The sequence below is a fragment of the Columba livia genome, chromosome 3, assembly GCF_036013475.1.
Source record: "Columba livia isolate bColLiv1 breed racing homer chromosome 3, bColLiv1.pat.W.v2, whole genome shotgun sequence".
Lineage (NCBI taxonomy): Eukaryota > Metazoa > Chordata > Aves > Columbiformes > Columbidae > Columba > Columba livia.
In genome coordinates this window covers 4,598,739-4,620,489 of record NC_088604.1, presented here as the reverse complement: position 1 = coordinate 4,620,489, position 21,751 = coordinate 4,598,739, and the positions used below count along the sequence as shown (strand labels likewise).

At 42.2% G+C, this 21,751-nt stretch overlaps 1 protein-coding gene across 2 annotated transcripts in view; it reads right to left on the bottom strand.

Moving 5' to 3' along the window:
• Positions 1-21,751, bottom strand: part of PKHD1 (PKHD1 ciliary IPT domain containing fibrocystin/polyductin) — a 278,356-nt gene that overhangs the window by 113,046 nt on the left and 143,559 nt on the right. For both annotated transcript variants that reach the window (XM_065055657.1, XM_065055656.1), the window contains exons 45-49: positions 21,538-21,672; positions 17,719-17,854; positions 15,645-15,891; positions 3,867-4,044; positions 3,161-3,356 (exon numbers count right to left, since the gene is read on the bottom strand). In XM_065055657.1, coding sequence (XP_064911729.1) covers positions 3,161-3,356; positions 3,867-4,044; positions 15,645-15,891; positions 17,719-17,854; positions 21,538-21,672 — 892 coding nt within the window. The remainder of the gene's footprint in view (positions 1-3,160; positions 3,357-3,866; positions 4,045-15,644; positions 15,892-17,718; positions 17,855-21,537; positions 21,673-21,751) is intronic.

Here is a 21,751-nt window from a genome sequence, read left to right as displayed (position 1 = left end):
CCCCAAAGACAAACAAACACTTGCATGACAGGGGCATGGAGAAAGCCTGAGCCTGTGCAAACTGCTGGCCAAGGTGGCTTCATTCAGCTGCCTGCTTTGTTTGAATAACAATATCTTCTCAGTTGTGGGGTCTTCCCTCCCCTTCTCTCCTTTTTCCCCTGCCATGCCTGAGCAAAAGGCTGTGTGAAATCAGGGGCCTGCTTGTGAATGAGCCGGCATCTGATACGTATTTACCGACGTTAATTTTGGATGTAACACACCCCTGCCACTTCCCCACGGTTTGCCCTAAAAGGCTTTCTGCTGGGCACAAAAGCGGAGGGTCAAAAGTAAGTTGACCCTTGCCAGAATGCGCAATTATTGGAAGGAGGCGGTTACACCAGCAGCTGTCGAAACCCCACCGAAGTGCTTCCAAAAAGTCGGAGGGATGACTAATATGCTGGAGCTCTCCCCTCCGCCCTTGCAAGAGCCGGCTACTTTCTGCAGGAAGAATTATGGCCCTCCCGAGCAGCTGCAATAATTGTCTTCCCATTGTCCCCCCGGCCCTCCCTCCGCCACCCCCTACAAGTGCCTATTGTGGCCGCGGAGTCGAGTGATTATACGCTTGGGCTGATGCTGTTTGTGGCCCAGCTGCCCGGCCGCTGACACACGAGCACCGACACAGGGGGACCCGCGTCTGCGAGACGGGGCTCCGACATTCCAGACCTTTTACATAAGTCAAACAGGAACAAATGACTCTTTATCAGCCCCTTCTCCCTTTGAAGTGGCGGCTGCTTGTAGGCCCTTACAGCTTTTCCTCCTTAGCCCGAGCAAACATCCTCCTTTTGATATGCTACATGCTCATTATCTCTGCCCCATTTAATGATTTTTGATTGAAGGGCAGCAGCGCAGTTGCCAAGAGGGTAGTTAAAGAGGCTCCACGCAGTCAGGACGACAAGAAAGGCTTTCCTTGTGCGGCAGCCTAAATTTGGAGTTTCTTAACAGTGTGTTCTTGTTCTTAGCAGCAGATAAGGGCTGAGCGTGAAATTCTTAATTAAGCAGTAAATAGAGAGTGGGGTGTCAGCAGATGCAGCCTGTAGCCATGGAGACCGTGTCGGATGAAGGAGGGAGCTGAGACTCAACGCCAGCATGACGGACAGCTGAAGAATCCGACAAAGCTTGTAAACGGGATTAATTAGTTGGCTAATTATTTCATAGAGTTAAATGTAAATTAAAAATAACAATAATAATAATTAAAACAGTTTGCAGAGTTAGGCAGGAATGTGTTATGAAGGCCAGACCTTCAAGTCTTGTCCTCTCTGGGTCAGTGGGTGCACTGGAGGGTTTTTAAGGCCAGAAGGGACTATTGTGGCAGCCGCCTCTGACCTCCTATGGAGCGTGAATCTCGCCTCATGAGGTTTCTAATGGCTTCTTGCAGAGCTGGGGCATATTTCTCTGAAAAGATGGCCAAGCATCATCTAAGGACCCTGAGTGATGGAAAGTCCACCACATGCCTCGAGTCTGCTCTGATGGTTAATTATCCTCAGCCTGCACAGCGGAGATCAGGAGAGAAATTAAATGGCACACCAGGGCTAGGAATCTGCTTGCTTTTTTTCAGACTTTTACCCTACCAACAGCATTAGCTAAAAGGTGCCCAGCACTGAATTATTGATCTCACTGCTATAAAAGTCCTTACTGAAAATGTTCCCGGTGTGAATTATACATGTTAGGTGTTTTCATAAATTTCCCTTCATGTTCTTTGGATGATTGTTTCTCTCTGTATTAAAATGAGAAACAACAAAGAACTCTTCATATAATAAAAATCAAGATGAAAGGAAGGCAAGAGAAGGACTAAAAATTATCTGTGATGCAAGAGTTACATATAACAGCCAAGTCACTTTGTCCCAGTCTTCCCAAGACCATTATCTTCTCTATTTTCAGTAGTAGTAAGAGGCCAAGAATTAAGTGTCATCTCTGAGCTATCCAATATTGGCCTAGTTATGAATGAGCAATTTAAGATGTCCAAACCATAAACGGTTGACTTGCATATTTGAAAGAACAAAATTTACACTGTAAGTAAACTGAATAATAGTAAAATTCCCATATTGGTTCTTTCAGTAGCTAACTGGCTGCAGAACCAGAGATGAATGCAGCAAGTGTGACCCTCAGACTGAAGTCAAGATACAGGATTCCCCATTTCTCATCAATTGCACACTGGATGGTTTTCATTGTTGTCAGATGAAGCTCAGGGGTTGCCTGCCCACATTCCAGCCATGTTTTCTTCTCCGCTTTCCCACTTATTGTTCTAGTTGCTCATTTCTAAAGAGATCCTACATAAGAAAGCCATCTGCATAATATCTCGTAGGTACAAATCACGAGAAATTTATTAAAACATATTAAATTGCTAACAAAATTTTCCATTACTGTGCAAATTGTTATCTTTCTACCTTGGCTTCCCTGTATGATAATCATACAGGATAAAATATTCCTCCCAAAAGCACTGAAATGTTAGTGTGATTCCAGGTTCTACTACTATTAATTATGGCAACAATCATTACCTTGCCTTTTACATATAGAACTTAGACCCTTATAAAATCATTTTCTTGAGAATGTGAATCACAGGAAGTGTCCCAAATTTAAAAGAATAGGGTATTGACAGTCCAAATAAATATCAGTAAATACCTGAATTTCTTAAAAAAGTGACCACCACACTTCTAGATCTAGTGTACAAAGCCAACATACCCAACTTTAAAGGTCTATGACACCTTTGAAGGTTTACAGGAAAAACCCTTGCTCAGTAATCCTACTGCCTTCAGTGGGCTCAGCCTAGACAGACTGAGGATAATTTATTAATGTGATATGGGACCATCTCACAACAGAGATCATTAGTGGAATTTAACATGTTTTCCTCTCCAAAACACCAATTCAAATTCAACTGATGTTACGTTACTCTACTATTTATAATACATTCCTTCTGTCAGCACATCAAGCATCAGATAGATTGCATAAAAACGAACCTGGTGTGACCTATTTGATTGATGATTTTGAAGGACTTCTCACTCAATGAAAGACGGCCTTGTGTTTCTAAGACTTTGTGTGGTTTGAGGGTTGAAATTAAAAAGGCATCAGCTCTATCACCATTCTTGAACTAAAAGGTACATTATATGCCTCATATTGCACTTACCCAAATAGGTTAATTTCCTCAATCTGCTGTCAAGATACCAGTCGCAGCTCTTATGATGACCGTATGAAGGCAGCGATTGAAGTGATTGTCCGGACCTTGTCCCACAGGACACCGCAACCTCAGGATGATCAGGAAGGTCCTTGTGTTCCACCAGCAAGTAATTCCCAGTCACGAAGTTGCTGAATGTCACCGAATACTAGAGAAGAGGAAACTAAAGTGAACATTTCTGTCTCTGTGATTATTGCTCCATGGAGTGCAATGTGAAGGGATAAAGGAGATGGTGCTTCTCACATGCAATATATTGTTTTGCAAACTATGTGTTGGAAACACGGAAGAGAGATGTAAAATTAAGCAGAAGGTGAAGGCAAATGCAAACAAAATCAACTCCCCTCATCACCCTTAAAAGGTACAGAGGAACAATGCCTTCTGAAAACCATGCTTTGGTATGTCTTACAGTAGTATAAATTTTGTTGATCGTTAAGAACCACACTGAGTTTTCATCTAAGACACCCAAAGTTATCTTCCTGCTCCAAGTTACTACTAAGAGCTTCAGGAACCAGGTCATCATATCAAAGCCCTACCTATAAATCTACCGAGATTTTCTCAGTGCATTTACTTTTTTCCTCTCTCTGCTCATGCGGTTAGCTGAGAACATGATTATCTTTTCCAAGTATCATTTTGAAATTATAAAAGATTCCCGTGTTACCTTGAGCTGTTTGCTGACCAAAGAGTTGTCAAATGTCAATGTATAAGTCTCTTTATCCAAGAGGAGAACCATCCAACCATACAGATTTGATAAAGTATCAGGGACGTAATTGACTGTGGTTGTCTTATTCCTACTGTCAGTCACAGTTAAATTATAGGGAATGTCTGGAGCCTCTTTTCTGTAGGAAAAATATACATATATATAATCACATTTTTTCACTGAACTCTGTCATTTTGCAACTTTTACAGTTCTGTTTTTGTTTGAATTATGGTAGTATATGCTGCTTCTCTCTCAGAAAGTGACTACATTTGTGTAGGTCTTTACAAATATGCTAAGAACCAATCTCTTCCTGAAATGCTGTGAAAAGAGAAAGAGAGACAAAGGGTAGAGGAATAAAGGCACAGATGAGAAAACCTTGTGCCAAAGCAGAGCAATAGCAACAGCCAGGGTACCAACTCCTATTCTGTCTGGCTATTTCCCCATCTGTCACACACACGAGGCTCAGGTTCAACTTTTAGGATCTTCATCTTCATTAAATTTGATAGAGTTTTCTGGTCACTCACATCTGAGCAGTCAAAAGGTTCATCAAGGCCCTGCCAGCACTAGACATGCTTATAAGGAAATTGGGGTTGCAACTGCACAACTGAAACTCATAAGTTTTTTCCTGTTTCTTGCATCCTTCACATTATACATGGAGAATTGCTCAGGATACACGTTCCAGGACTGCAGATCTAGTTCTCAGCTTAGGAGAAGCTTTGCTGGCTTGCCAGGTACCCTGGGGCCATGGTTCTGCCATGAAGATGAATGCAGCAGATTTATAAATGAGTTAAGTGCTGCTGCAAGATCAAGGCAAGTTGGCAGATTCACCTTGAGTCCATGTAGTCAGTTTTGAAATTTGAGCTGACATTAATCTTAAAAGGAAAACAAAACAAAACAAAACAAAACAAAAGCAACCAAACAAAAATAACAAACAAAAAAGATCTCTTTTAAGCATAGCTAAAATAATTTTTCTAAATTGGAGTATTGCTCTGCAACTAGAAGTCTGAGCACATCATTCATGAGCCTAAGGTTCAACTTTTAGGATCTTGATCTTCACAAAATTTGATAGAGTTTTCTGGTTACTCTTGTGTAAGTAAGCCTTATCCAGTCTGGAGGGTTGGGTCATACGTTAAAATTCATGTTCTGCAATTTGCCTGGCTGTACTTGCAATTTTTGGTTGTTTTTCGCCTTGTTGCTTTGGAGATATCTCATAATTACCGTAGCAGTCATCTTGGAGGAGGATTGCCTGCAGATTTTTTTGTGTGTCTTTTTAAATCAGTTCTTTTTTTGTTTGTTTGTTTGTTTTAGTTTTTTTGTTTGTTTTTCTGGTGGTTATCACTTTGTCAAAGGACTTTCTGGTTTCCTAGAAACATTCAGCTGAGAAACAGCAACAGCAAAGAGAAGCGTGAATCAGCAAAGAATCACTCAACCAGAAGATATTGGCAGACCAATGAAGCTGACTGGAAGGAGTTTATAAGGCTTAAACAGCTTTCGTACTACTAATAAACCTCCTTTTATAGGCATTAACTGGACCAGGATATTAGGCTGCTAATTAAGCAAGTAAATGACAACAAGCACATTATTTCCAGAGTTATCAGCACCTGCACAGGTATTCAGGAAAACATTTCTAGCAGCAGAAGCACAGCACACAAAATGAGATGAAACATTAAACTCTCCCGTGCATCAGAAATCTCTTTATTGATTTACAAAGGTGCACAACGCCACAGCAAGCGATGGAGACTCATCCCCACCCTCTGTAAAACGTAAATCTGCGTAGTTTTGCTCTATTCATTTTATTCTTTGTCACTGGAGAAGTCTGATGAGACAGCTCGAGTCGCCTGTCTCAGGGATTTCTCCCCAGTACTTCCAAGAAGTTTTAAAGACAGATAAGAAATTCTGCTGGGGTATAGGGAGGGATAGAGGGGTATAGGGAGGGATAGAGAGGTATAGGGAGGGATATAGAGGTATAGGGAGGAATACAAAGGCTACAAGACATGACTGATCTGTCAGCAAGTTTGGTGGCAATTCCACACTAGCTGTGTAGCTCCATTAGCTAGCGAATGTGAATACGAATTCACTAACTAGTGATGTAAATGTGAACCCAACTCTGTTGGACACCAGTCTTGATGAGAGGTTATAAAAAGACCCCAGATAAAGATATTAATCTAGACAGCTAACTTTCACATGGCTACAGTGAAGTGAAATACATCTTCAATGGAGAATTTTTAGTTTGAAAATGACATTTTTTTAATGCCAGAAAGCCTTTATGAGGAAGAAGTCTTTGCATGTTTTCGCATCATGATAGTCTGGATTCACTGACCTTCACTTGGAAGTTTGTTCATGACCCAGGAAGGAAAGGAAACATGAGATATCATCATGGCCTTAAATCTCTGGGGTTTCCTTGACCTGGAATGTTGTGCCCTTGCCTTTTACATACCTTGCTCGAGGTGTTGCCACCCGCAAGCACAGACCCCACTCCTGATGGAGAGCCAGCTCACCAAAGCAAAAATTGGGGTAAACTGAACCATTTGTGGTCTTCTCGGAGCTGCAGGTCTATGTGTCAGAAGCCTACCCTTAGGCAGGATCTCTGCCTAAGGAAACCTCCCAGGTGGAGTGCCTCAAGGGTCAGCGCTGGGGCTGGTATTATTCAATATATTCATCAGTGATTTGGATGAGGGAATAGAGTGTACTATCTGCAAGTTTGCTGAAGACACCAAGCTGGGAGGAGTGGTTAACACTGGAAGCTGTGCTGCCATCCAGAGACCTGGACAGGCTGGAGAGTTGGGCAGGGAAAAATTTAATTAAATATAACAAGGGAAAGTGTAGAGTCTTGAATCTGGGCAGGAATAACCCCAGGTTCCAGTGTAAGCTGGGAAATGACCTGTTGGAGAGCAGTGTAGGGGAAAGGGACCTGGGGGTCCTGGGGACAGCAGGATGAGCATGAGCCAGCACTGGGCACTTGTGGCCAGGAAGGCCAATGGTACCTGGGGTGAATTAGAAGGGGGTGGTCAGTAGGTCAGAGAGGTTCTCCTGCCCCTCTACTCTGCCCTGGGGAGACCACACCTGGAATATTGTGTCCAGTTCTGGGCCCTCAGTTCCAGAAGGACAGGGAACTGCTGCAAAGAGTCCAGCTCAGCCACCAAGGTGCTGAAGGGAGTGGAGCATCTCCCGTGTGAGGAAAGGCTGAGGGAGCTGGGGCTCTCGAGCTGGAGAAGAGGAGACTGAGGGGTGACCTCATTCATGGCTATCAATATGGAAAGGGTGAGTGTCAGGAGGATGGAGCTAGGTTCTTCTCAGTGATAAGCAATGGTAGGACAAGGGCCAATGGGTTCAAACTCGAACACAAGAGGTTCCACTTAAATTTGAGAAGAAACTTCTTCCCAGTGAGGGTGCCAGAGCCTGGCCCAGGCTGCCCAGGGGGGTTGTGAAGTCTCCTTCTCTGCAGACATTCAAACCCACCTGGACACCTTCCTGTGTAACCTCATCTGGGTTTTCCTGCTCTGACGGGGGGATTGCACTGGATGAGCTTTCCAGGCCCCTTCCAGCCCCTGACATTTTGTGACTGACTCTGTGATTCTGTTATTGGGACAACCTCGCCATCTCGTTTGGGTGCGAGAAAACTTACTAGATATATCTTTCTATTTTCCTCGCTGGGCCAGTTGGTCTATTCCGTGCTTAAATATAAGCACATGTATTTTCTTTAATAATTCCTTGCCAGACTCAGGTAAGTGTGTATCCTTAATATAATTCCTCACTAGACACGTGGGTGTATTTTTCCTGGGGTCAGGGACAGCTTTGGTGTTTTTTATTGTGAGCGCGTGTACGCATGCTGTGGATCTCCGTTATTCTTATTTTGTTGTACCCCAAATAATCTCCTCAAGTTGATATCCAAATCTGTAGTTTATGTTAATTGTATAAACCCCATTTCCCATTTTTCCAGACTTTTCTGAACGGAATAAATCCTGTTTTGGACCTTGTTGTCTGCCTAAAACTAACTTCAGGGTCCCTTCATGACAAGGTCTGTAGAGGAGGTAACTGATACAAGCCAACAATGAGCCTGACACTACATTCCCCTTGAAAGAATGTCAGTGTGCTTGGGTTTTTTTCACCTCTATGCCAAACTGACACCAAAATGGAAGTACCTTACTAATGGAATTAACAGCCACAATTAGCACCATTTCCATTTGCCCTAAATAGCCAGTGATTTCACTGTGCCCTAAATAGCCACCAATCTACCTCTCCTTAATGTTAATGAAGCAGACTAGCACGCACACATGAGTATTTCTAATTCAGAGGATCCAAGGGAGCCTGAATGCATCATTAACACAGAGAGCTTCATTATCAGGGGAAAGAGCCTTCCCCTCTACTTCCCCTGGCTTTATTTGAAAGAAACTAGGAGGCAAGGGTCTTAATGCAAAATTAACCCTCACTTTAAACTGCTGGAAGCCTTTACAAAGTGTAAAGGGGTGGGGGAGAGGGGTGTAAAAAAAGGATGACTCACTGAAAAGCCTGTATTTTTATATTGAAGCAGGTTTCAATTAAGGAGCAATTTGCTTTAGAAATATAGCAGAATTACTGGATAGGACTTTACAGTCTGAGCCACAATTTATCAGTTGTGATTGTATAAACTGTGATGTAATTTAGCTGAAGTGTATTGTGTAGAACTGGTCAACATAGACGGGCCACAAAGGATTTGTTAAACCAATCGATAACATCAAGTAGAACAAATATTAACTCTCCTGTTTATGATTACCATTAACTTACTTATCCTGAGTCCGTATCTTTGTGTATGAAGACAGACACTGTGTTTAGCTCTAAATGTTTTCTTTTTGATACATTTGTGTATAATACTTTATGATTACCTCTCTCCAAAACAGGAAACAATATAGCATTGAACTTCTAACGGGACACCAAATGTTTATAGCAACAGCCTGATTTATTGTTGGCCAAATAGAGGCTGATTCCAAATTATGGCCCTACCAAACACTTTACAGGTTTAATGCCGGGCTCAAAACTAGTTATTTTTATTTTAGTTGCCAAGAATTAAGAATTTTCAGCTGTTTTAAGTAAATGTGTGCATCTTCCTTGAGAGACATGATTCAAGTCTGCCTTATATTATGAACCCTTTCCATCAGCACATTTTTGCACGTATGGGTCTTCTCAAAAATAACTAGATCCTGAGCAGACACTATGCGATAGGTCTCCTGAATGTGAAGTGGCAAAAGAACTGAGATGACCTCCCAGATTGGGTTGTGACTGACAAGTTGAGATGGTTTCATTCAAAGTAGCTTTTGAGTTTGGTACCCCTGGCTTCCAAACCCCTCTCTGTTCTCACATCAGTTCCCCAGCTCCTATAGTTTATAGGTTGATATTTTAAGGAAAACTAAAATCAGATACAAATTCTGAGCTGGACAGTGGCTGGTAAGGAAGCAGTTCAAACAGTGCAAGCATAAGAAATATCTACAGAGGACCACTTTGTCACTCTGCTCATCCCATGTCAGGCAGAGATCTAAAGCATCCAAAGCAGATCTGAAAATCTGGCTGCAGGTACTCTGGGCATGGTGTTACTGCACACCCATTGCTCACTTGCAGTCCTCTACACATTAATACAATTTTAAGGCTAATAATATATTGGTTATGCCAGCTGGCATATCTGGCTTGGATCCATCCAGCCCTCAACAAGCACCCAACCAGATTGTCAGGCTTCTCCTTGTAAGCAATTGAAGTGCAGGACTAGCAAATTCTGCCTCAATGCTAAATATACCTCCCTGTAACCAGAAACACCCCAAGCAATGGTCAAGCTGAGGGGACAGACCTGGAGAAACACCTTCTCTTGCATACTCATCTGCCTGTCCAGGATGTAGCTTTCCTGCCAGTATAAGTTGGGGATTGAGACTGACCTCTTAGAGAGCAGCATAGGTGAAAGGGATCTGAGGGTCCTGGGGGACAGCAGGGTGACCATGAGCCAGCACTGGGCACTTGTGGCCAGGAAGGCAAATGGTACCTGGGATGGATTAGAAGGGGGGTGGTCAGTAGGTCAGAGAGGTTCTCCTGCCCCTCAACTCTGCCCTGGGGAGACCACACCTGGAATATTGTGTCCAGTTCTGGGCCCTCAGTTCCAGAAGGACAGAGAACTGCTGGACAGAGTCCAGTGCAGGACAACAAAGATGCTGAAGGGAGTGGAGTATCTCCTATGTGAGGAAAGGCTGAGGGAGCTGGGACTCTTGAGCTTGGAGAAGAGGAGACCGAGGGGTGACCTCATTCATAGTTATCAATATGGAAAGGATGAGTGTCACGAGGATGGAGCCAGGCTCTTCTCAGTGACAACCAATGGTAAGACAAGGGATAATGGGTTCAAACTGGAACACAAGAGGTTCCACTTAAATTTGAGAAGAAACTTCTTCCCAGTGAGGGTGCCCGAGGCTGGACCAGGCTGCTCAGGGAGGTTGTGGAGTCTCCTTCTCTGCAGACATTCAAACCCGCCTGGATACCTTCCTGTGTAACCTCATCTGGGTGTTCCTGCTCCATGGGGGGATTGCACTGGATGAGCTTTCCAGGTACCTTCCAACCCGTGACATTCTGTGATTCTGTGATTCTCTGAACCCAGGCTGAATGGTAAATGGAAAGGTGTCTTACACTGGGAAGCAAATTTATCTTCGTTGCTTTGGTGGGATGTCTCAGATGTTCAGAAATATAATGCAGTTAAGTGTTGAATCACTGAAGTTCAACTGATGTGTTGGCTAACTGAGCAGCCAACAACCAATGGTTTAATATTTGCCTTCCACCTTATGCCACAGAAGCCCTGAAAGGTCTGAATTATGAGGTCAAGTGAGGGTGTGAGCTGCCCCGTGTGTAGATACAGTCAAGTTACACAGGGAAAATACATGACCAGAGAGCAACTGAGCAAGTACACATTGAGAGAAGAAGTGTGATTGCAAGGGTGTTTCGCAGCAGGTGGGTGTTCATCTGAAGTAAGTAAATACCAAAGGGAAAGCAAAACTGGAGTAACCATTTGAACTCTCTTCAAGACTCAAAGACATGGAGGTAGGGGGTACGCTATTCTTTTCACACGAACCCATCAGCAGCGGCTGGGTTTGCAGCAACTGAATGCATGCACGACAGGAGAGGATATTAGACCAGATTTAGGAATTAAGGCTATAAAGAAGAAAGTTAATCTTTTCCTCTGCAGCAGGCTAAGAGGAGGGAAGCAATAAAAGACTTGATCTACAAGACTGATGCTGAGCAAGTCCCAGGTTTCTGCAGTGAGAAGGGGGAAGCAAATGAAAGGGAACAACAAGAAAACAAAAGGAATAAGAAGCAAACTTCCTTCTGGTGTGCTCAGCCGCAAAATGTTTGGAGTCCCCTTTGCCGCAAGGTCCTGCCCGGCTGCCGATTATTCTAATGCTCTCCTCTTGTAAAAATTCTGCATAATGTGAAGAAACTTTTAAAGTCACTTAATCATGTTATGACAATTTTTTAATGAAAATTTGTTTTAATATTAATAGAGAGTCATATTTTCATGATAATATGGGTAGCAGTGGCATTTGGAGCAGCCGTATCTAGCCTGCGGCCATGCTGTGCTGTGCCGTCGCATAAGCTGTTCTTCAGACTACTCAATAACTTTCTCACATATAAATTTATAAAGACTTTTATAAGCTTCAATTAGATTCTTAAAAGACATAAAAACACTCTTTAAAGGGTGCTTAAGTGCTGCATTATTTTAACTTTCAAGTGGACTTTGTGAAGAAGATTTTGTTACAGCAATACAAGCTTGGAAATGGATCCTCACTGCCCTGGAAGTTGTTTGGTGAAGCAGTTCAGGACAGAGAGTCAAGAAATGCTCAAGATACTTGTTTTCTCTAAAAAACTGGGTTCCTAGGGTTTCTCATACTTTTCTTTTTTTCCCCCGAAACTTACAATTTTTTGGGGAAAAGTGCCAATACATATACTCTGGTAAATTAAACAACACAAAAATAAAGAGTTAATTTGCATGCACTTGCATTTAATTGCCCACATTGTAACTGTTAAATAAGTAAAATGGTCCCAGACATGATTTTAGCTTGTGCCAACCAGACCTATCCTAAGCATCTTTCCTAAAACGTGGTGCTGATGCAACTCCTCTGATATTCTGGAGGCTACGAATGTCAATGACACAACCATGGCCAAGCCTTGTCAGTTGCCTTCAGGATCATGGAATGAGCCTAAGGTTGCTGGGATAAAGGTTGTCATACCAGAACTCCCATCCCAAAATCCATTGCTCACCTCAGCCTTTAAGATTTTTGTAGCAGAAACTCAGGGGAAACAAAAACCCACCATCCTGGTGAGACCACATCTGGAATATTGTGTCTAGTTCTGGGCCCCTCAGTTCAAGAAGGACAGGGAACTGCTGGAGAGGGTCCAGCGCAGGACAACGAAGATGATTAAGGGAGTGGAGCACCTCCCTTATGAAGAAAGGCTGAGGGAGCTGGGTCTCCTTAGTTTGGAGGAGACTGAGGGGTGACCTTATTAATGTTTATAAATATATAAAGGGTGAGTGCCATGAGGATGGAGCCAGGCTCTTCTCGGTGGCAAACAATGATAGGACAAGGGGTAATGGGATCAAGCTGGAACACAAGAAGTTCCACTTAAATTTGAGAAAAAACTTCTCAGTAAGAGTGACAGAGCACTGGCCCAGGCTGCCCAGGGAGGTTGTGGAGTCTCCTTCTCTGGAGACATTCAAAACCCACCTGGACATGTTCCTGTGCAACCTCACCTAGGCGTTCCTGCTCCAGCAGGGGGATTGGACTAGATGATCTTTTGAGGTCCCTTCCAATCCCAAACATACTGCGATACTGTGATCTCAAGCCCCTTCATGCTTTCTACTGAAGAACACAAAGAATGCACCACTCTGGACCATGACAGATATTGAGCACAGGAGATGAGACTATTTTAGGCTGTTGCCTGAAAAGTTCACCTCATACATCAAAATGAAGATGCTCTTCTGCTATCACTTTGGCCTGATGATCAGTAAACATGAGTTCAGTGCTCAAGCCTTGGTCTCAGAGGCCTGAAATATGTTTTACACTCCTTGTTTTGATAGCACCCCTGTTTTACTGACTACGAGGATTTACCGTGAGTGGTAAGTACAACTAGGAGCTAGCAAGCTACAGACCTGACAAGTAGCTTGGTAGACCACAAAAGAAGGATTTATTCCAGAGCAATTTAAAAATCTTTGCTCTTCAGAAAGTAAAGAAAGCCAAGCAACAGTACTTTCATCTTTTTTACTGAGATTAGATGAATCCAAGATATTGCACTGCTTGGAAATTCTTCCTGTCACCCATCTATCTTTACTATCTCTGCTTAACCTCTGCCAATTGCACCTAGTCATGTTTTGTTGTGTTAATCCTAATCTATTCACTTTTATTGCAAACACTTTTCAAATACATCTGGACAAAATTCACCCTTTCTTCTTCTCCCCTCACATTCTCATTCTTTGGTCGTGCTGCAAATATTTTATTAATTTGCTTTCATCCTTAATGCCCTCCAGCTCCTTTCATTCCCCACCCTGTTCCTCTACAAGTTCCATCATTTTAGAGTTCTATCTCTGTGACCTAAGTCTCCCTGACTCACTACTTTTACTTGGTGACCGGCTGACAGCCTTTCAATTTAATGAGATGGTGATTTGGCTGGTGGGAGCTACTCGGGAGAGAGGATCTGGAAGCAGCACAGAGAGGTTGTTAATGGTCTCTTGAGTTTCTCTGTTAAGTATGTAGTCCTTGAGAGGACAAGATAACAGTTGGTCTCTGCTACTCCAACTGCCAAGTATCTTTGATCTAAGTTGACTCCCAGCTCATGTAGATGAATAATAAAGAAGGAAAAGGAAGAAAACTTGCTCAAAATAAAAGGTTGATTGAGAAGTGCCCAGCCTTCAATATGACTAATCTAAAACTCGTAATCAGTTTACTGGGAAAGACAAGGTTTAGGTGAGGGCTCAAACATTTCCAGAGTTCAACAGCAATTGTGCAGATGAACTCCAATTTGTACTTGCTCTTTAACCACCTTTTGATGTAAAGAGGAATGACGTGTATTGAATACGTTAGCTGTCATCCATTATTGACATTTACTTTGTGGCAGCATCTGAAAGGACTCATATCCCACTACAGGCAATGTTGTGACAAGCTCTATCCACCCACAGAGCATCAGTCCAAAGAGCTGGTAGTCCATATAGCCAAAGTAAATACAGGATAGAAAGGCAAGTGATTTGCCCAAGACCTCACGGTTAACTGGTCCGGTAAGACATCTAGCACAGTTGTATTTTGTCTTCTACCTAGCAACCTTTTTGTAAAATCAGAATGATTCCAAACTCTTAATTCATAATGGTTTAGGCTTGTACTTCAAAAAGAAAGTGAAATGTTGAACAAGGAACTGGGAAGGGAAGATGATGATGGGAAGAAAAGAAGGAGTGGTGTTTAGTTTTGCAAAACCCTTTCCACTCCTCCTTTATTTTTATACAAGGAACTTGCAAGTGTACTTCCTGGCAACAGAAGTGGAGGCAATACTTTGCTGATGAACAAGTCCAGCTTAACGTACAGCAACAGGAGTGGGCTGGGACAGCACTTGGGATCTGTACAACCATCAGAGCTGATGGTTAAGTCCTGGCTGCATCTCAGGACTGGGTTATTACAACTGTGGAATATGAGGCAGCGACAGTAGGACGCTGAACTCTAAAAAGCTGTTTTCTATCCCTCTAAAAAAAAATTTTAAAAAATTTAAAAAAAAAAAAAAATTGAGTTCTGTTACAAACTTAGTAGACGTGATTTACTGGAAGCGTGAAGAGATAACAGCAAGGAGGATGTGTAGCCTACATGGTAAGACATGGTAATATCTCATCCACTCATAGAGTATGTAAGCCTTGAGGCCTTCTGACATGGCCTGGCCATATCCATATGGTCAAACTCCTTCAGCCTCCAAGACAGCATGAGGACATCTAACCTACCCTGCTGGAAATGGTTCCTTGGGTTGCATTGACCTCTAAATTGTACCCGTGAATTGCTTGGGTGAGGGATAGCTGTCTTGGGCCAAAATAATGCTGTGAAAGTCATCATTCAGTTTAGGACTGAGACAACTATATGTTTACTGATATTTAAATATGCTTTGCATGACCATTACAGTCACTATAGCATCATAGTAGAAACCCAAAGGGCAGTTCAGCTGACCAGCCCCTAAGAGGAAGATCAAAGGAACAGAGGTATCTCGTGCTGCTTAAAATGCTCCATGCAATTAAAAACTTTAGTGTGAGAGACCAGATCTGGCAGAGTGTCTCCAGAAGATCCTTGTCCTTCTGCCACAGAGTGACAAGCCAAGAGAAACATCACAAGGCATTCTAAGTGGCACTAAACACCGCTCCACAGGCGATCAAATCAAGGACACGGGTTCCCAACAGCTGTAATGGGACACATTGACAGTGTTTGCATGGTGACCACTCATGCTCTTTGGGACAACACCTAAGTCCCTGTGCTCTCTCAAGCCATGCCTGAGAACTATTTGGGCAAGAACGAGCAGTCAGAACTAAAACAGTGCCAGAGACCACGTGGACAGCAATACAGACTAATGCATGCCAGTGGTCAGGCTTTTGACCTCGTTTAGGCCCCAACAGAGGGACAGGAGTCCTGGGACAGTGTTCAAAGCCAGCAGCTCTCTCATATAAAACACAGCAAGTAACATCCATGCTGATTTCTCAAAAGTGGAATAGTTACTTACAAATAAAGAGTCATGCGGTGGAAAACAACATCGCTGCCACAAACACTGCCACCAGAAGCTTGGCTGAAGTTGGCACTGGCTGTGCAAGATTCTGCAAGGATATCTGTGGAAGGGAGGAGACGACTTCCCTTCTGCCCTGTGATAGAACCATCGAGATCCTCAAGGATGGCGGAGTGAGGAAAGGGGAAGGACACTTGGAAAGGTGAGTTGATGAAGGTCAGACGTTCAGCTCTCACTGTAAACCCACCTGGGGGGAACAAGAAATGTTTCAGAAACAGAGACTGACCTCTTCAAGCAGTAGACCTGAAGACATCTCTAGGGAAAAAAGACACTAGCTTCACCTTCACTTTGGAAAAATATCTGCTGAGTCAACAAGAAGCAGGGGTCCAGGAAAATAAATAAACTAATGAATAAATCAATAATTAGATGGATAAATAAATAAATATGTCTGTAGGAATTGCCATTGCCATACCCTGGCCAGGTCTCACCTGTACAGGCCCCTGTTGTGACAGCACCTGTGGTTAGACTCCATCGATCCAGGTGCTGCTCCTGGTCCCACCAGCATCTCCTCAGTGACTCCAAATGTTCCTTCACAAGTTCTATCACCAAAAGTTGCCATTCCCAAAACAGTGATTCTTATAGATCCTTTCTGCCTTGTTTATAAGATAAATTCTTTACAGATAAGGACTGCTTATGTATGTGTGTACATACACTTGTGTGCACAAGTGCAGCACCTGTCTGAGAAGTAACTCAGATAACTACAAGAAGGAGGAATTGTCACACGGGCTAAAGCACAGGAGGTTTTTGAACACACTGATATTGACAAGAGTTTTAGAAAATCGTTACCCAAGGAGTCGTAACAAGTCAGCCTTGGCAGGAGCATTCGTGCACCACAGTTGGTTACTATTTGAATATCATATTGTCATTTGTAGCCTCTCTGAGTCATATTTTACTATTCCTCTGGTCCTTTGATCTCACCTCCTAAAGTCTTTTTCTTTGTTATGATATTGTAGGGCAGTATGCATTTATATATAAATATATTTAAGAATTGCAGTTGGAACATTCTTCAAAGAGCTTTTGGATACCTCTTTAAAGCTCAAAACGATGCTTAGTTTGCATGTAATCTTAGGATAATTCACCTATGGTTTAGGCCGACCTGATGTAGAAGCTTGGCAAAATTCTGTGAGTATATTTCGTAGCTGTTAAAGAAATCATAGCTCTTGAAAGAGGAAGAGGCAGTAACAAATCAGTGTATAAAAACTCATTCCACTGCGAAAATTAAATCAGTGCAAAAATGAGGCTACCTTTTTCTTAAAAATATGTGCAGTATGTGGCTTCAATTGAAGGATGAAGCTATTTCTAAGGGAGGTTTTCTGTAGAGAACCTGCAACCTCAGACATTGCAGAGCAGCTAAAGGGTCAAATTCAGCTCGCCAGCAGCATCAGCAAAATGCATCACTACATTCCCAGCCCAGGGATTTTCTCAATTCATCTGAGCTGCACACCACACATAGTGTTTATCTTGCATTTAGATATTGCCATCTCATGCCTCACCTCCCTGTAAATGAAGAAGAGTTATTATCTTTCTGTCCCAGCTGGGGAAGTGAAATAGAGAGAGTGACACTTTTCAAAACTACTTAGTATGTGAAACCTCAGCAAAGCAGGTATGCAAATACCGCAAAATCTAGCTTTTGATACAAATATCATGACAAAACTATAGAAAAAAATAATGGGGCCAGTACTCTTCATCATTATAAAGTGATTTTTACAGGATTCAAATGAAATATAGAATCATAGAATCATTTTGGTCAGAGGAAACCCTCAAGATGATCAAGTCCAACCATTAACCTAACTCTGGCGCTAAACCATGTCCCTATGAACCTCATCTAAATGACTCTAGGGCTGGTAACTCAACCACTTCCCTGGGCAGCCTGTTTCACTGTTTGACAACCCTTTCTGTGAATATCCATCAATGCTTGTCTGTGGAGACTATGAACTTCTGAAGATCTGAATCTGGAATGGGAGGGAGCCTAGGGCTGTGGAAACCCTGCTAAATCGGAGTAAACCAGACTCACCTTGCCCTTGGTAACAGCCAGAACAAGTCCTGATTGCCGTGCAAGTGTTCACATCAAAATTCCTGAAAGTTGTGTTGGAGATGAATAGTTGGTACCTCTTGGGAGTTTTTAGTCCTGCTGACATACAGATCCCACCCTGCAATGAAGAAATTAAGAGTGCTGGGAAACACATCATCATGTGAACCTCCAAATCTAACTACTCCAGGATGCAGCATCTGGGACGATAGGGTGTGATTGCACTCACACTCATGGTTGTGGGGCAGCATGTGCTATTTGAAAGACAGATCTAAGCTATTGCTTTGCAAATTCTGACAAGTAACATCTGTTTAATTCACCATCTGCAGTATGTGATAGTATTGCATTCAGGGCAGCGGTTGCCTTGTTTGCTTTGTCAGGGTTGTTGCATACTTGTTGAAGTTGGACATTGGAAGGGAAAGGAAATCACACATTCCCTGGGAAGAAAGAATCCACCTGGAAGGCACAGTGAGCAGACGTGGTTTTGAGCCTTTTCACTTTACCTTGTGTTGTCTGCAAAGCTCATTATCTTAATTTACATCGTAAGAAAAGCTTGACTACTGACTAGGAGGAAGCATTTAATCTAGGGTCTCTTCGAAGCTCTGGTTAACTTCAGGGTCAATCAGAACAACAATATGTATATCTGTGAGAGACAGGAGAAAACATAAGATGAGAAAAGGAAGAGAAAAAGACACAAGTGGTGGAAAACACAATGGACAAACTAGATTTTCTCGAGATTGTAGGCCATGATGCTGGGAAGGTGCCATTTGATTTTGCAGACAGGCTGGGAACAAGGATATAGTGCGTAGTGCGTACTCTGGGGTCAAAAGGGCTGGTAGGAAATTGTGATGCTGTTTGTGTGCACTGTCAGCAAGTTTGCTGATGACACCAAGCTGGGAGGAGTGGCTGACATGCCACTGACATGGTCTCCTGGGGACAGCAGGGTGACCATGAGCCAGCACTGGGCCCTTATGGCCAGGAAGGCCAATGGTACCTGGGGTGGATTAGAAGGGGGGGTGGTCAGTAGGTCAGAGAGGTTCTCCTGCCTCTCTGCTCTGCCCCGGTGAGACCACGTCTGGAGTATTGTCTCCAGTTCTGGCCCCTCAGTTCCAGAAGGACAGGGAACTGCTGGAGAGAGTCCAGCGCAGGGCAACAAAGATGCTGAAGGGAGTGGAGCATCTCCTGTGTGAGGAAAGGCTGAGGGAGCTGGGGCTCTGGAGCTTGGAGAAGAGGAGACTGAGGGGTGACCTTATTAATGTTTACAGCTATATAAAGAGTAAGTGTCAGGAGGATGGAGACAGGCTCTTTTCAGTGACAACCAGAGACAGGACAAGTAGGAATGGGTTCAAACTGGAATACAAGAGGTTCCACTTAAATATGAGAAGGAATTTCTTCCCGGTGAGGGTGACAGAACCTGGAACAGGCTGCCCATGGAGGTTGTGGAGTCTCCTTCTGTGCAGACATTTCAACCCTCCTGGAAACCTTCCTGTGTAACCTCATCTGGGTGTTCCTGCTCTGGTGGGGGGATTGCACTGGATGAGCTTTCAAGGTCCTTCCAATCCCTGACATTCTGTGATTCTGTGATTTCTGAGACTAATAAATAAATACTTTTGTAGAACAACTCTCAAAAGCCATAGTAGAGAACCAATTGAGAAATATACCCTTTGTGAAAATACTCTCTCTAGTTGAAAATGTAGAATGAAATGGACCTTAATAGTTTATCACTTCAAAGAGATGGTCTTCTGTCTCCTGAAGACAGAGTAGCTGCATCACCTCTTTTAGTCTGAGGCCAAAACACCTGAGGTTGTGGTTCTGGTCCTTGGACCATCTTCTTCCAAATCACTGCTAAGCAAAAATCCCCAGAATTCTGGTAGCAAATTAGTCAGAAACTTTTAACTTACACTTTCCATTTCTTCCATACTGCTCTCTTTTTTTCTTTTTTCTTTTTTTTTTTAATTTATTTTATTTAAATAAATAGCAAGTAGAAGAAGGGTGTGAGATAATAATTCCTCCCTCATATGTGCTATCTGTTTCAGGAAGAAATGCTTTTCCCCGGCTAGCTCCAAAACGGCAATGAGATTTTTTATGAAAGTATGGAAGAGGTTTGCTGAATATCTAGGAAACTAATGAAAGTCTTTCCCTTGGGTTTTATAGGCCCTGGATTTAACCCTGCCACTAATGTTTTAATTGATCAAAGATCAAATTTTATTAAGCGCTGATATTTCCAGAAAACAATCTTGTTTTTAAGCACCTCTTTGAAAAACTGGAAGGGTTAGGAGAGAGAATATCCAGGGTTCCCATTAAATTAATGTCATAAAGTTTTAATTGATATTAAAGAGACATCATTATTAAAGGGAGAATTACATAAATTAAGATGTAAATTATGACAAGGAGGCTCTTATCACGAGATAATCAAAGATAATCACCCCCCTGGGGTACTGCAAGAAACAAGGCACAGCTGAGCGCCTCTAAATCTCTTAACAAGTGCAACATCAGAGTCTTTCCATGGATCCTGCAAACTAAAAACAAAGACATCCACCCTTTGGTGTCCAAGAGAAACGCATTGTGTCATTGGGATGCTGCAAGGTTGGACTAGTGAGGCTGGAATTATATCTGAGCTACCGACTTGCAATGTATTTACTACAGAGGTCTCTTTCTGCAAGTTCTAAAAAAAAAACTCATTTAAAATTATTTTTCTACCAGTCAGAGAGAAAATTAATTTCATAAACAACAGTAGAAAACTGAGCAAAGCAAAAAAAAAGCCTCAAAAATCCTGAACAAGCAGCTATAGCCAGTTGTAAATAAAATTCCTTTGTTATCCACGTTACTAATCTGTTAACAACCTGGTAGTACCCAAAGGACTTTGTCCAACTGCCTACAGAAATGATGGAAAAAGATCATATTTATTGAATAAATAGAAGTGTTACATTTTGATGCCATTTTTCATTCTTAAGTAAATAAGCAGCACCCTGTGTTCCAGGTGGACCAATGACACTCTGAGACTGCAGAGGAAACCAAAATGTTAACTCGGACAGAAATCAAATCTGTTGTTCCTGCTCGGTATTCTTTAATCACTAAACTAAACCCAGTTGTATATTGTTAAATGGTGTCTGTTTCTTACAGCAAAAGTTATGTATTAATTTATACTAGAAAAGCTTTTTTTAAACAAAAAATGTGATTTCTCTCAGTAATTCAAGTTCCGTGAGACTGCAAGAGTTTTCTGAGATCGTGTCAATCTTCCAAAGAAAATAACCACAAGTAGGGAAAAAAATTAACACTTATTAAAATCCTTCACCTCGTAAGTTGAGCAGACATGAGATTTTTGCTTTAGTTTTTAATGTTGTTTTATAAATAGTATACATTAATATGCATTATAATACAAAATCTTTGACCAGTTCCACATTCAAATAGAAAAATCAGAGTCCTTGTTTCAAATTTGTTTAAAAAAAAAAAAATCTTTAACATTTCCATATTGAACTAATAGGTGTTTGGAAAAAAAGCTGAATTTTCTTACAGAATGCAATCGGAATGCTGTTTCTCAACAGCTGATGTTGATGTGGCTCTACCATCAGCTGGTATAAGTGAAGAGCCTGAAAACCGATGCAAGATCCAGTTCATCAAATGAGATTTTTGCCGCTGCTAACAAGAGCAACAAAATCCTTGTTTCCAGCAAGCTGGGAGAGCTGTACTGATGCTCCAGTTTTCTCTGCTTTGTCACCAAATCTGCTCTTATTTCTCCACATTCTTGTTTGAAGTGATACCGTGCAACTCAAGAGACACTGAAATAACTCCTGCAGTGCTTACCTTCTGTCCAGTGTGTCCAATTAAAACACTATTAGCTATAGAAGTGTTTCCCAGGCTTTCTGTGATGTCAACGCCAAAGTCTTTGCAAGCATAAATCTGGAAATTTTGGAGTTCAAGGTTGCTGCTTCTAAATATCTATAGAAAAGCATAACAAATAAATTATAATTAAAAAAAAAAAAAAAGTTGGTTTATAACCCCTTTGTTTAGAAAATAG